The 11906-nt window shown below is 46.8% G+C and overlaps 1 protein-coding gene across 1 annotated transcript; it reads left to right on the top strand.

The window, feature by feature from the left end:
• The first annotated feature begins 331 nt into the window (after window positions 1-331).
• On the top strand, window positions 332-2981 carry PROP1 (PROP paired-like homeobox 1). The gene is made up of 3 exons (XM_045830236.1): window positions 332-440; window positions 1665-1894; window positions 2637-2981. Exons 1-3 carry the CDS (start codon window positions 332-334, stop codon window positions 2979-2981), a joined length of 684 nt encoding a protein of 227 aa, XP_045686192.1.
• Window positions 2982-11906: the final 8925 nt, after the last annotated feature.

Below are 11906 nucleotides of genomic sequence, written 5' to 3'. Positions count from 1 at the left end.
GCAGCCCAGAGCAGAGGGAGGGACTGCATCAGGAGAGAAGGGGCAGGGAGAGGGAAGTAGAGACAAACCAGAGAAACAGGGTGCGGGCAAGACGGAGAGAGAGGTGATGCTTAGGAGTGGGGCTGGGGAGTTTGAAAACAATTAGCAAAGGGAGAGACAGTGAAAAAGGCAAAGATCTCTATATCTACACAGAGACTCGAGAGAGGTGTCAACAGCGGCAGAAGCAGAGAGGGCGCCGACCTGGAGGGTGGTAGGACTAGAGAAAGACTGACCCCGAGGTGGAGACTCAGGGACGCAGAGACTGGACTGCCCTGGGTGCTCGTTCCTGGGCATGGAAGCAGGCGGGACAGGCGAGCAGGGTAAGCCAGAGACGGGGTCAGTCTGCAGCAGCCTCCAGCCTGAGAGCTGCCCAGCCGCTGGGACTCGGATCTCCATGGCCGGTGAGTGAAATTGAGGTCCTGAGGAGGCAGCAGGCATGGGAGCTCCATGGCTGGGCTCCTGTGGGGCAATGGTTTGCTACAAGGAAGGCAAAGAGAAGAAATAAAAACAGAGCCTGGGAATGTTAAGACCATAGGACCCTTAGTGAGCCCGGGGCACCTCTGTCAGTTCACCAACGGGAGCACTGAGGCCTGAGCTCTGGCCGGCTGCTGACCACATGCCTCGCTGTGCTGTGGGACAGGGGAGGAGTGGGAACCTGCCCCCTCACTCCTGGCCTCGCAGTTTTCCCCCTACGCTGCCTTCTCTGAAGGAGGGAGCCGGAGGGGCCAGGGATTTGGAGCTGAGGTGAGCAGGGGACCAGTGGCTCGACACATCTGTGTATGCAAGGCAGACAGTGAATGCTGGGGAGCCGTGCCCCTGGGTCCTCACCCCTGCATCCCCATGGGGATGGGGGCCTCAGCTCCAGACACCTCCTTTTCTCAGTGCGTGCCTTCCAGGTGTTTCCTTTTACTCCCTGTTCTCTCTGCCCCCACTGGCTCTCAGACTAATTAGTGTGCGGGCTTAGTGAGCCTGTGGGAAGGACAGGCAAGCCTTTCCCACGAGCTCAGGTTCCTGCAGCCTAGTGGCCCAGCCAGGGCCGGAAGAGGGGAGAAGATGAGATGTACGGGGTGGGGGGTGCCTGAATGGAAGAGGGGGAAGCATTTCATCTTCCCAGGTGAGGAGTGCAGGAGGATGGGAGTGGTCTGCAAGAGGTTTAAGGTGTGTGGGAGCTGTGAGAGCAGGGACAAGCCACGGGGTCTCCAGCAGGAACCTGGACAGTTTGTTAGGGGGTCAGAGCAAGTGGGAGGCCCTCAGGATGAGGCTCCGGGAGGTGAGAAGCACATGGTGGAGAGCACATTACGTGGGCACATGTTGTGTTGGGGCCACGGGATGGGGGTGGTGAGCCCTGGGGGGGTGGGGAGGCTGGAGCAGGAGTGAGTCTGAACAGCAGGTCCGGGTCCTACGTGAAGAGCGCAGCCTGCCTCAGGAGGCTCGGAGCTGGCGCGGGCCCAGGTGGAGCCCACGGGCCCAGGCTGAGCCTCATTCAGCTGGCTGTGGAATGGGTGTCTGCATGGGGCAAAGCGAGTAGGAGCCACATGGGAGCGCTGAGCAGAGGGCACCCCTGGGTTCCAGGAGTGGATGGGGGTCCGCTGGGCTGCAACCTCTCCCTTCCTGCCTGCCCGCAGCCATGAGCGCTCAGCCCTACGGGAGCTTCTCTGGTGCAGGAGTGGGGAGACCAAGGCTTTCTTTGCAAGGACAGAGAGGCCACCCGCACTCCAGGCGCCGCCACCGCACCACCTTCAGTCCAACGCAGCTGGAGCAGCTGGAGTCGGCCTTCGGGAGGAACCAGTACCCTGACATCTGGGCCCGAGAGGGCCTGGCCCGGGACACAGGCCTCAGCGAGGCCCGCATCCAGGTGATGCCCCGGGAGGCGCCCCCACACCTTCCTCTGGGCAGAGTACAGTCTGGATTGTAAGGAGCCACCAGCACACGCTCGCTCTCACAGGCATCATAACCCCAGGCTAACAGTCACCACTTGTAGCCTAAGGTGACAGGCCACACAACCTCATCCACACCAGGAGTGTCACTGGAGTTACCCGTTGTGCTGACCTATTCCAACTTGAATGTCAACACCTACCCCCAACCTTCACAGAAATTCACTCTTACCCTTTCACCTACATATGTAAATATATAACCTTGGCCCTCACCATGGCCTCAGACCTCAATCAGCCTGATGCTTCCTCAGCTCTCGCCATGGAGTCAATCAATTTCAAATACAAACCCTACCCTAAATCCAACCCTGTCTATAACAATTAAACCTAATCTCTAATAACCCTAGGGGACATTTCCTAACCTCTGGGGAGGGAAAAATGCCATTGTGTCATATTTATCTCTTTTTTTTTGAAATTGACATCTCTTACTCATCCAAAGTTATAGTTGGGCAAACTTAGACACAAGTTGGAGATAATAGTATTCATCTCACTTTGTCAATAGGTCTGGCCCAGACCTGCCTCTGAAGAGCTTTGCCTTTTGCAATGATGGGGGAGGGACCTATGCCCTGCACCTGCACCTTCTGTCATCAGGGGAGGGGACCGCATGTGACAGTGCCAACTCCTTGAGAGAGGGGCTCTGATGTGGCTATTCTTCCCCTTCCCCAGGTCTGGTTCCAGAACCGCAGAGCTAAGAAGAGGAGGCAAGAGCGATCACTGCTCCAGCCACTAGCTCATCTGTCTCCAGCCATTCCCTCTGGTTTCTTGCCTGAGGCCCCTGCCTGCTCCTACTCCTACCCAGCACCATCTCCACCAGGGACCTGCTTTCCTCACCCCTACAACCAAGCCCTTCCCTCTCAGCCCTCTCCAGGTGGTTCCTTTGCTCGACCCCACCGATCTGAAGACTGGTACCCGACCTTGCACCCAAACCCTGCTGCTCACCTGCCCTGCCCCCCACCCCCACCCCCACCCATGCTTCCCCTCAGCCTTGAGCTACCCAAATCCTGGAACTGAGCTCAAACAAGTGACATGGCCTTCAGAAAACCTGGAGAAAACTAGGTGGTTTCCATCCCTGCTAAGAGTAAAGTAGAAATATGGTGAGGGGCCACTCAGAGATTGGGAATTTACAAATGGGTGATTTTTGAGAGAAATTAGGGAGGTGAACCTACTGGAAGATGTACATAAGCCTCAATGCGATGAGTGCAGGAAGCGTAATTTTGATGGAAGCAAGTGCTACTCCTGGTGAATGGAAGTGCTGGAGGCAGATGGAACCAGCAGGGCTTCGTTCTTTGAGCTCACAGCTGCAGAGCTTCATCCCAGCTGTTGCAAGCTGATTTCAAGAAGGCTTCTGATGAAAAGTCTACCCATACATTTCCTCCCATGCCCCACCCCACCACCCAAAGCAGTCCTTAACTTTTGCTCGTTCTGTCCTAGAAATATCTCTTGAATTTATTCTTCTCCATTCCAGCAGACACTGCTTTTGCTGGTCCAATACTTTCTAACTCTCCTCACTGGCTTCCTCAGCTTCAGTCTTTCCCACTTCCAACAGAACTTGCAGGTCCAGTCATCACTGAGTGGCGCTCCAATGTCTTATAAAAAATAAACAAGATCTGATTAGCCTGGCCTGTAAGAGTCTAAACGTACCAGTTTTTGTGTCTCCAAAAGTACCTGAGTGCTGGTTTTAGCACATCTTCGTTGACAGAAACAAAAAACCCAGAAATTCCAATTCTGCTAAGACACAGTCTGAAAATGAATTATATAAGCAATTTTTAACAGCAGGGACTTTGTAGTTGTTTAGTAAAAGCATACAACTATGTTATATATATTTCTAGTTATTTAGTAAAAACATATCACTATTATATATATTTCTAGCTATAAGTATATATATATATTTCTAGTTATTTAGTAAAAACATATGACTATATTTTATGACATATGATTCTAACAGCCAGGCTTGAAAAACAATTATTTCTCCTGTAAATTATTTAAAGTACACATCTCATTCTCACTGGAAAAATCAGTTCATTTTCTAGAGACTATTTTAATGAAACTTGCAACATGGAGATTATCTGGTTCAAAATGCCAAGATTCTTATGCCTACCTGAACCACCTAAATGCTCAAGGAGAATCAACCATGCAAGGTGTTACAACACACAGTAAAATGTACATGCTGGGAGAGCCTTGTGGGCAACAATAGGACACGAAGGGGACTGAAGATGGCCCAAGTGTCATGAGCATCTTGGGCTACCCACCAGCTTCTGGCCCACGCTGGGGCCGTCTGACCCGCCTTAGGAACCAAAGGCCTTAGGAACTTGGCTGAACGCCGAGCAGCCTATATGACTGTCGGTCCTGCAGGTGACACTGGCACTGAGAAATAACAGGGAGACAACACAGGGGCTGTGCTGCTCACTCGGATTTTATTCATGCAGGTTCACCCAGATTTAGTCCAAAATCATAGTAACCTAATAACAATACTAATCACTTAGTAACAACCAGTGGTAACATCATCACACAAGAGAACTGGGGGATCACAAACCTGAGTCCCAGAGTCTCAGTCTGCAGGTCTGGGGGACAGCACAGGGTAGGAAGGGGGCAAAAGAGGCATCAGCATCTTGCAAGAAAAGCGCTCTGGAGCCAGGTGGGCAGCAGGCAGACAAATCCTCAGTCCAGCAGGCAGAGCCTCCAACAGCCGATGCTGAGGGAGGTCAGCATGGGTTGGAGCAGCACTGGGATGTGTGGGCTCAGCTCCCTTGCTGGTGGCCTGGAGCCAGCCTCAGTTACACCTTGAGAGAGGTGGACTCCACCCTCTGGGTCTCTTGATTGGTGTCTTGTCACCCCTAATGGCAAGTGGGCATTTCACCAGGAGCCTGTCTCTGGGTGGTCCCACCCTGCAGACACAGCTGTTCTGGTCACGTGTGCAGATATCGTAGGTGTGTCTCCTTGCCAGATGTGTCTAGTGTGACTCAGGTAGTTGCCTTCTTGAACCAAAGTGTCATGGCTGACTGGTCGCCATCTGGGTTGACATGAGTGACTTCACTTTGTTTTATGTGCTCCATGCTATCTTGACCAGACCACCACCATTTTATTATTCCTGCTCACCACAAAAGGTCATCAAAAAACAGAAACAAAAACCCTTCAAACACCCCTAGGCCTGCCAGACCGCGTTTCTGAGCCACATGCAGCCTCCCAGGCTGCGGGTCTGCAGCGCAGACAACTAGGAAAACAGTAGCCACGACGGAGTTCGACCACAGATGTGAACGTGGCCACCAGCAGAGTCCAATAGATTTTAACCCTCAAAGAGTGAAGAGAATACTTCTCACAAACATTTAATCATTCTACTGACACAATTTGAGATATAAGTGTGTTTAACAGCAGCCTGTTAAGTCTGATTATGAACACCTGCCACACCCTTGCACACTAGCTGTTTGCGCCTGCAGGCGCAGGAGGGAGACTCTCAGTTCCGACCGTGTGGAGGTCTCAGGCCCACAGACACCCAGCCGGCCTGTGTGAGGCTCACCGGCAGCCAAAGGCCTCTCTACTGGGGGGATGTCCGGCTGCTCCGGGGCCTCACGTGTGATCTGGGTGCATGCACACCCATGAGCTCTGGAAACACTAGAGTGGCCTGTTGTGAGCACATCAATCTACCAAGAACCCTGTCCACGTGTGTCTGAGATTTGTTTATTTTATCATTAAAGGCAGAGAATACAGGAAAAGTCACTGGAGTTGACGGAGAAGGAAACAGAACATGAGGCCGACAGGAAAGACCAACATCCCCAGACCTCCGGACCTCCAGGGAGAGCTGAAGCTGCACACCCTTTGCTGAGACACCGGAGGGACTTGGCCAGGATCTGTAGGCTGCCACGAGGGACGCGTCCCTGCGAGCTGACTGCAGAACTGGGCACTGAGGACCCCCAGCCCTGCTGACAAGTCTGGAGGGACTCAGAAGAGGGGCTACTTTTTGGCAACTAATCTAGAAATCCATACACTAAGGATGTGTTAATGGAGATAGAGTGTGATCTGTTTGATATTCCTTCATTGTGTATATTAAATAATCTCTTGTTAAACAGTATTTCCCAGCCCTGGCTGGCGTAGCTCAGTGGATTGAGCATGGGCTGCAAACCAAAGCATCACAGGTTCGATTCCCAGTCAGGGCACACGCCTGGGTTGCAGGCCACGGCCCCCAGCAACCACACATTGATGTTTCTCTCTCTCTCTTTCTCCCTCCCTTCCCTCTCCAAAAATAAATAAATAAAATCTTTAAGAAAAGAAAAAAAAACAGTATTTCCCACACTGTCTTCTTAAGGTCAGTTAATATAATGTTCAAAGCCGAAAGCAAATATTTATAATGCATGTTTCAAACAGCCTTTCATGCTTTATAATAATGGATTCTGATTAATCAGGCTTTGGGCCAAGATGGAGGCATAGGCAGAAACGCTTTGTTTTCTTGCACAACCAAAAGAAGGGTAACAACCAGTTTAAAACAAAGAACAAGCAGAACTGCCGGAAAATCATTTGCATGGAAGTCTGACAATGAAGGGGTTAAATAAACATTCATCCAGACTGGTGGGAGGGGTCGAGATGGGCAGCTGGGGTGGAGAGGACCCACAGCAAGGCCAGGGGGCAGACCTCAGGGCAGTCCCACATTGGTGCACAGATAAGCTGGAAGGAACAGCAGGAGAGTGAAACAGACTGCAGGACACCCAGGGTTTCAGTGTAGGAAACTAAAAACTCAAAACTCCTGGCTGTAAAAATCTGTGGGGGTTGCAGCAGTGGGAGAAACTCCCAACCTCACAGGAGAGTTCCTTGGACAGACCCATAGGGTCTTAGAATGTACACAAACCCACCCACCTGGGAATCAGCACCTGAAAGGGCACAATCCACTTGTGGGAAGTGAGGGGAGTGATGGAAAGAGGGACGAGAGCAGAGCAAGCCGCATTGTTCCCTCTCGGACCCTCCCCAACAGACAGCGCCACAACACAGCAAAGAGGGTTGGCCTGCCCTGGTAAATACCTAAGGTTCCACTCCTTACAACATAGCCGGTGCACTGATACAAAGAAATATGTCCCAAAAGAAAGAAAAGATCAAAGGTCCAGAAAAATACCTAAGTGACAAGGAGATAGCCTGTCTGATGCAGAGTTCAAAACACTGGTAATAAGGATACTCACAGAATTGATTGAGCTCAGTCACAAAATGGAGGAAGAAATGAAGTCTACAGAAAGTGAAATAAAGGACAATATACAGGGAACCAACAGTGAAGGGAAGCAAACCTGGACTCAAATCAATGATTCAGAGCAAAAGGAAGAAACAACAAAATGAAGAAACAAGAATGCAAAACAATGAGGAGAGGCTTCGGAACCTCCAGGACATCTTTAAACGTTTCAATATCTGAATTATGGGGGTGCTGGAAGGAGAGGAGAAAGAGCAAGAAATTGAAAACTTATTTGAGCAAATAATGAAGGAGAACTCCCCCAATCTGGCAAAGGAAATAAACTTCCAGGAAGTCCAGGAAGCTCAGAGAGTCCCAAAGAAGTTGGACCCAAGGAAGCACACACCAAGCCACATCATAATTACATTAGCCAAGATTAAAGATAAGGAGAGAATCTTAAAAGCAGCAAGAGGAAAAGAAAGAATTACCTACAAAGAAGTTCCTATAAGGCTATCAGCTCATTTCTCTAAAGAAACCTTACAGACAAGAAGGGGCTGGAAAGAAGTATTCCAGGTCATGAAAGGCAAGGATCTACATCCAAGATTGCTCTATCCAGCAAAGCTATCATTTAGAATGGAAGGGCAGGTAAAGTGCTTCCCAGATAAGGTCAAGTTAAAGGAGTTCATCATCACCAAGCCCTTATTATATGAAATGTTAAAGGAAGTTATCTAAGAAATAGATTAAAAACTATGAATAGTAAAATGACAACAAACTGACAACTGTCAACAACTGAGCCTAAAAAACAAAACCAAAAACAAAACCAAAAACTAAGCAAACAACTAGAACAGGAACAGAATCACAGAAATGGACATCACATGGAGGGCTATGGGGGGGTTGGGGGGAGGGATAGGGGAAAGGTACAGGGAATAAGAAGCATAAATGGTAGGTAGAAAATAGACAGGGGAGGTGAAGAATAGTATAGGAAATGGAGAAGCCAAATAACTTATATGTACGACCCATGGACATGAACTAGAGCAGGGAATGCTGGAGGGAGGAGGGTGCAGAGAGGAGGCAGATAAAGGGTGGAAAATAAGACAATTATAATAGCATAATCAATAAAATATACTTAAAAAAGACTGAATTCCTCATACTTCTAAAATACTGAAACTCACTGGTTTCTTTTTCTTTGCCCCAAAACATTAAACTTGAACATTTAACTGAAAAAAAAAATTTATAGGCTGTTTTAATACAGATGAATCAATAAATCCGTATATGATATAGTACATGATCTATGCAGTATTGTAACAATAACAGCTAACATCCTTTGACAATTTACTACATGCCAGACACTAAATTAAGGGCTTCACATGGATCATTTTGCCATTTTACTTAATCTCCAAAATCTGTGAGGTAAATACTATTATAATTTATACTTTCAGTTCAATTAAACAAGGCTGAGAGTACTGACTTACAAAAGACAATGAAGCTAATATACAGTAGAGTGGTGACCCAAACCCAAATTCAAGTTTATATTCGTCTCTCTCAGCATTGTGCTTAATTGTACACAAAACACTGAAAAAGTAGACCTCAATTAAACAGTAAAGAAGAATACCAGATGAGTCCTATGTTTTATAAAAACTATTATTTATATCCCAGAATATCTACATAATCTGTGTGTTTTAATATTTTTTTGTCCAATTCTCTTCCTACAAGATCTGCAAGCCTGTTCATCAATTTTTAAAAGATTTTATTTATTTCTTTATTTTTAGAGAGGGGAAGGGAGGGAGAAAGAGAGGGAAAGAAACACCAAAGTGTGGTTGCCTCTCCAGCTCCACAGGACCTAGAGCTGGACCTGGCTCGCAGGACCTGGCCTGCAATCCAGGCAAATGACCTCACTGGAAATCAGACCAGGGCCCTTTGATTTGAAGAACTGGGCTCAACCCCCTGAGCCACACCAGCTAGGGCCTGTTCATCATGTTTTGAAAAATATAATTCCATCGTGAATATATTTCATCTACTGAAACACAGAAATCATGAACATGTGTCCATAACAGTGCTATTAAGTCTGCAAGAACCTTTACAGGGAGGAAAAGCCAAACAAAACCCTGCACTCCGTGAAAGATATAGTAAAAGACATTCAAAAATTTAAGAAAGTTCTGTCACAGATGGTTTTTTAAAGGAAGGATGGAAACAAAATTACTGATGAACTGCACACCTTACTCTATTAGCAGATGTGAAATCCCACCCTTACTAAGGATGCCAGCCCAGGGGGGAGCAGGTAAGTTTTTCCATGTAATGTGAGCACTGGAGAAGATGAACACCATTTCCGCCAACCGGAAATCCACACTGGAAAGCCTCAGTGTGGCTCTGCCCAACTGGCCTACTTGTGTCTCATAAACACGGAACACACCCTAATATTAAAGTGCTTAGATGTGATTTAATTGTATATTATCTTTACTATATTTATTAATAGTGTTTATTATATTCCTAGATAATAAAATTTTCCACCATTCTTTTAAAGACGTTGAGACTCTGCACTAGGATTCAACTAATGTCTCCACAAAAGTAAACACTGTTTAAGTTGATTGTTTAAAGAGTAAAATTCCAAAACAAAACAAATTTTACATAATTGCTTAGGAAAATGTAAAGTCAACATTCTGAAAGCATATTTCTTTATAAAATATATTCTATTACTAAAAGTGTGTAGAAATGATTTTCTTATACCGATTTCAAGTCAGTAAAGGACAAGGATTAATCTAAAATGCAATTGTATTGACTTTGGGCCAAGATGGAGGCATAGGTAGACTCATTGTGCCTTCTTGCACAACTAAAAGGAGGACAACAACAAAATTAAAAACAAAAGCAACCAGAACTGACAGAAAATAAAACTGTATGGAAGTCCCACAACCAAGGAGTTAAAGGAGGAATACTCACCCAGACGGTAGGAGGGGCGGAGATGGGCAGCCAGCAAGGCAGCAGCTGGAGGACCAGGTCCCACATTCACGGGTGGATAAACCAGGAGGAACAACTGGGGAGTGAGACAGACCCACAAGCCAGGGCCCCAGTGGGGAAATAAAACCTCAAACCTCTGAATGAAAACACCTGTGGGGGTTGAGGTGTCAGGAGAGACTACCAGCCTCACAGGAGAGTCTGTTGGAGAGATCCACAGGGTCCTAGAATGTACACAAGCCCACCCACTGAGGAACCAGCACCAGAAGGGCCCAGTTTGCTTGTAGGAAGCGGCAGAAGGGACTGAAAGCCGTCAGAGAGCAGAGCAAGCACCATTGTTCCTTCTTGGACCCTCCCCCACATACAGCGTCACAAGGCAGTGACATAGTTGCCCTGCCCGGGTGAACACGTAAGGCTCCACTCCTCATGTAACAGGTGGTCTGAGGCAAAAAAAAAAAAAAGGCCCAAATGAAAGAACAGATCAAAGCTCCCCCCAAAATACAACTAAGTGATGAAGAGATAGCCAACCTATCAGATGCACAGTTCAAAACACTGCTAATCAGGATGCTCACAAAATTGGTTGAATATGGCTGCAAACTAGATGAAAAAATGAAGGCTACGCTAAGTGAAATAAAGGAAAATGTACAGGGAACCAACAGTAACAGGAAGGAAACCAGGACTCAAATCAATGGTTTGGAGCAGAAGGAAGAAAGAAACATTCAACCAGAACAGAATGAAGAAACAAGAATTCGAAAAAATGAGAAGAGGCTTAGGAACCTCCAGGACATCTTTAAGTGTTCCGACATCCGAATCATAGGGGTACCAGAAGGAAAAGAGGAAGACCAAGAAATTGAAAACTTAGTTGAGCAAATAATGAAGAAGAACTTCCCCAATCCAGCAAAGGAAATAGACTTTCAGGAAGTCCAGGAAGCTCAGAGAGTTCCAAAGAATTTGGACCCAAGGAAGCACACACCAAGCCACATCATAATTACATTAGCCAAAATTAAAGATAAGGAGAGAATTTTAAAAGCCACAAGAGAAAAGGAGACAGTTACTTACAAAGGAGAGCCCATAAGACCGTCAGCTGATTTCTCAAATGAAACCTTACAGGCAAGAAGGGGCTGGAAAATATTCCAAGTCATGAAAGGCAAGGACCTACATCCAAGATTGGTCTATCCAGCAAAGCTATCATTTAGAATGGAAGGGCAGATAAAGTGCTTCCCAGATAAGCTCAAATTAAAGGAGTTCATCATCACCAAGCCCTTATTATATGAAATATTAAAGGGACTTATCTAAGAAATAGATTAAAAGCTATGGGTATTAAAATGACAACAAACTCACAACTATCAACAACTGAACCTAAAAAACAAAAACAAAAACTAAGCAAACAATTAGAACAGGAACAGAATCACAGAAATGGAGATCACAGGGAGGGTTAGCAACAGGGGAGTGGGTGGGGAGACAGGGGGGAAAAGGTACAGAGAATAAGTAGCATAGATTGTAGGTAGAAATAGATGGGGGGGGGCGGTGCGGTGAAGAATAGTGTAGGAAATGGAAAAGCCAAAGAACTTATATGTACAACCCATGGACATGAACTAAAGGGTGGTAATGTGGGTGGGAGGGGCTGTGCAGTGTGGAGGGGAATAAAGGGCGGGGAAATGGGACAACTGTAATAGCATAATCAATAAAATATTTTTTAAAAATTTAAAAAATAAAATAAAATGCAATTGTATAGTGAAAAGCCAATAAAAATGTGGTGACTATGAAGTTCCATCCTGTAAGACTTGGAGTCCGTTCTGTGTGTCTCTCTCTTTGTGTCTGTTCATGAAAAGATCTGTTTCCAC

The sequence above is a fragment of the Phyllostomus hastatus genome, unplaced genomic scaffold (genome assembly GCF_019186645.2).
Source record: "Phyllostomus hastatus isolate PE091 unplaced genomic scaffold, TTU_PhHast_1.1 phas_contig_150, whole genome shotgun sequence".
Taxonomy (NCBI): domain Eukaryota; kingdom Metazoa; phylum Chordata; class Mammalia; order Chiroptera; family Phyllostomidae; genus Phyllostomus; species Phyllostomus hastatus.
This window is presented reverse-complemented; position numbering and strand designations above follow the sequence as displayed.

Excerpts from the sequence above, each read along its gene's own strand:
- PROP1 (XM_045830236.1), top strand. The coding sequence starts at position 332 with ATGGAAGCAGGCGGGACAGGCGAGCAGGGTAAGCCAGAGACGGGGTCA. Across the intron at positions 441-1,664 it reads GACTCGGATCTCCATGGCCG|CCATGAGCGCTCAGCCCTAC; the intron begins GTGAGTGAAATT and ends GCCTGCCCGCAG. Across the intron at positions 1,895-2,636 it reads TCAGCGAGGCCCGCATCCAG|GTCTGGTTCCAGAACCGCAG; the intron begins GTGATGCCCCGG and ends CCCCTTCCCCAG.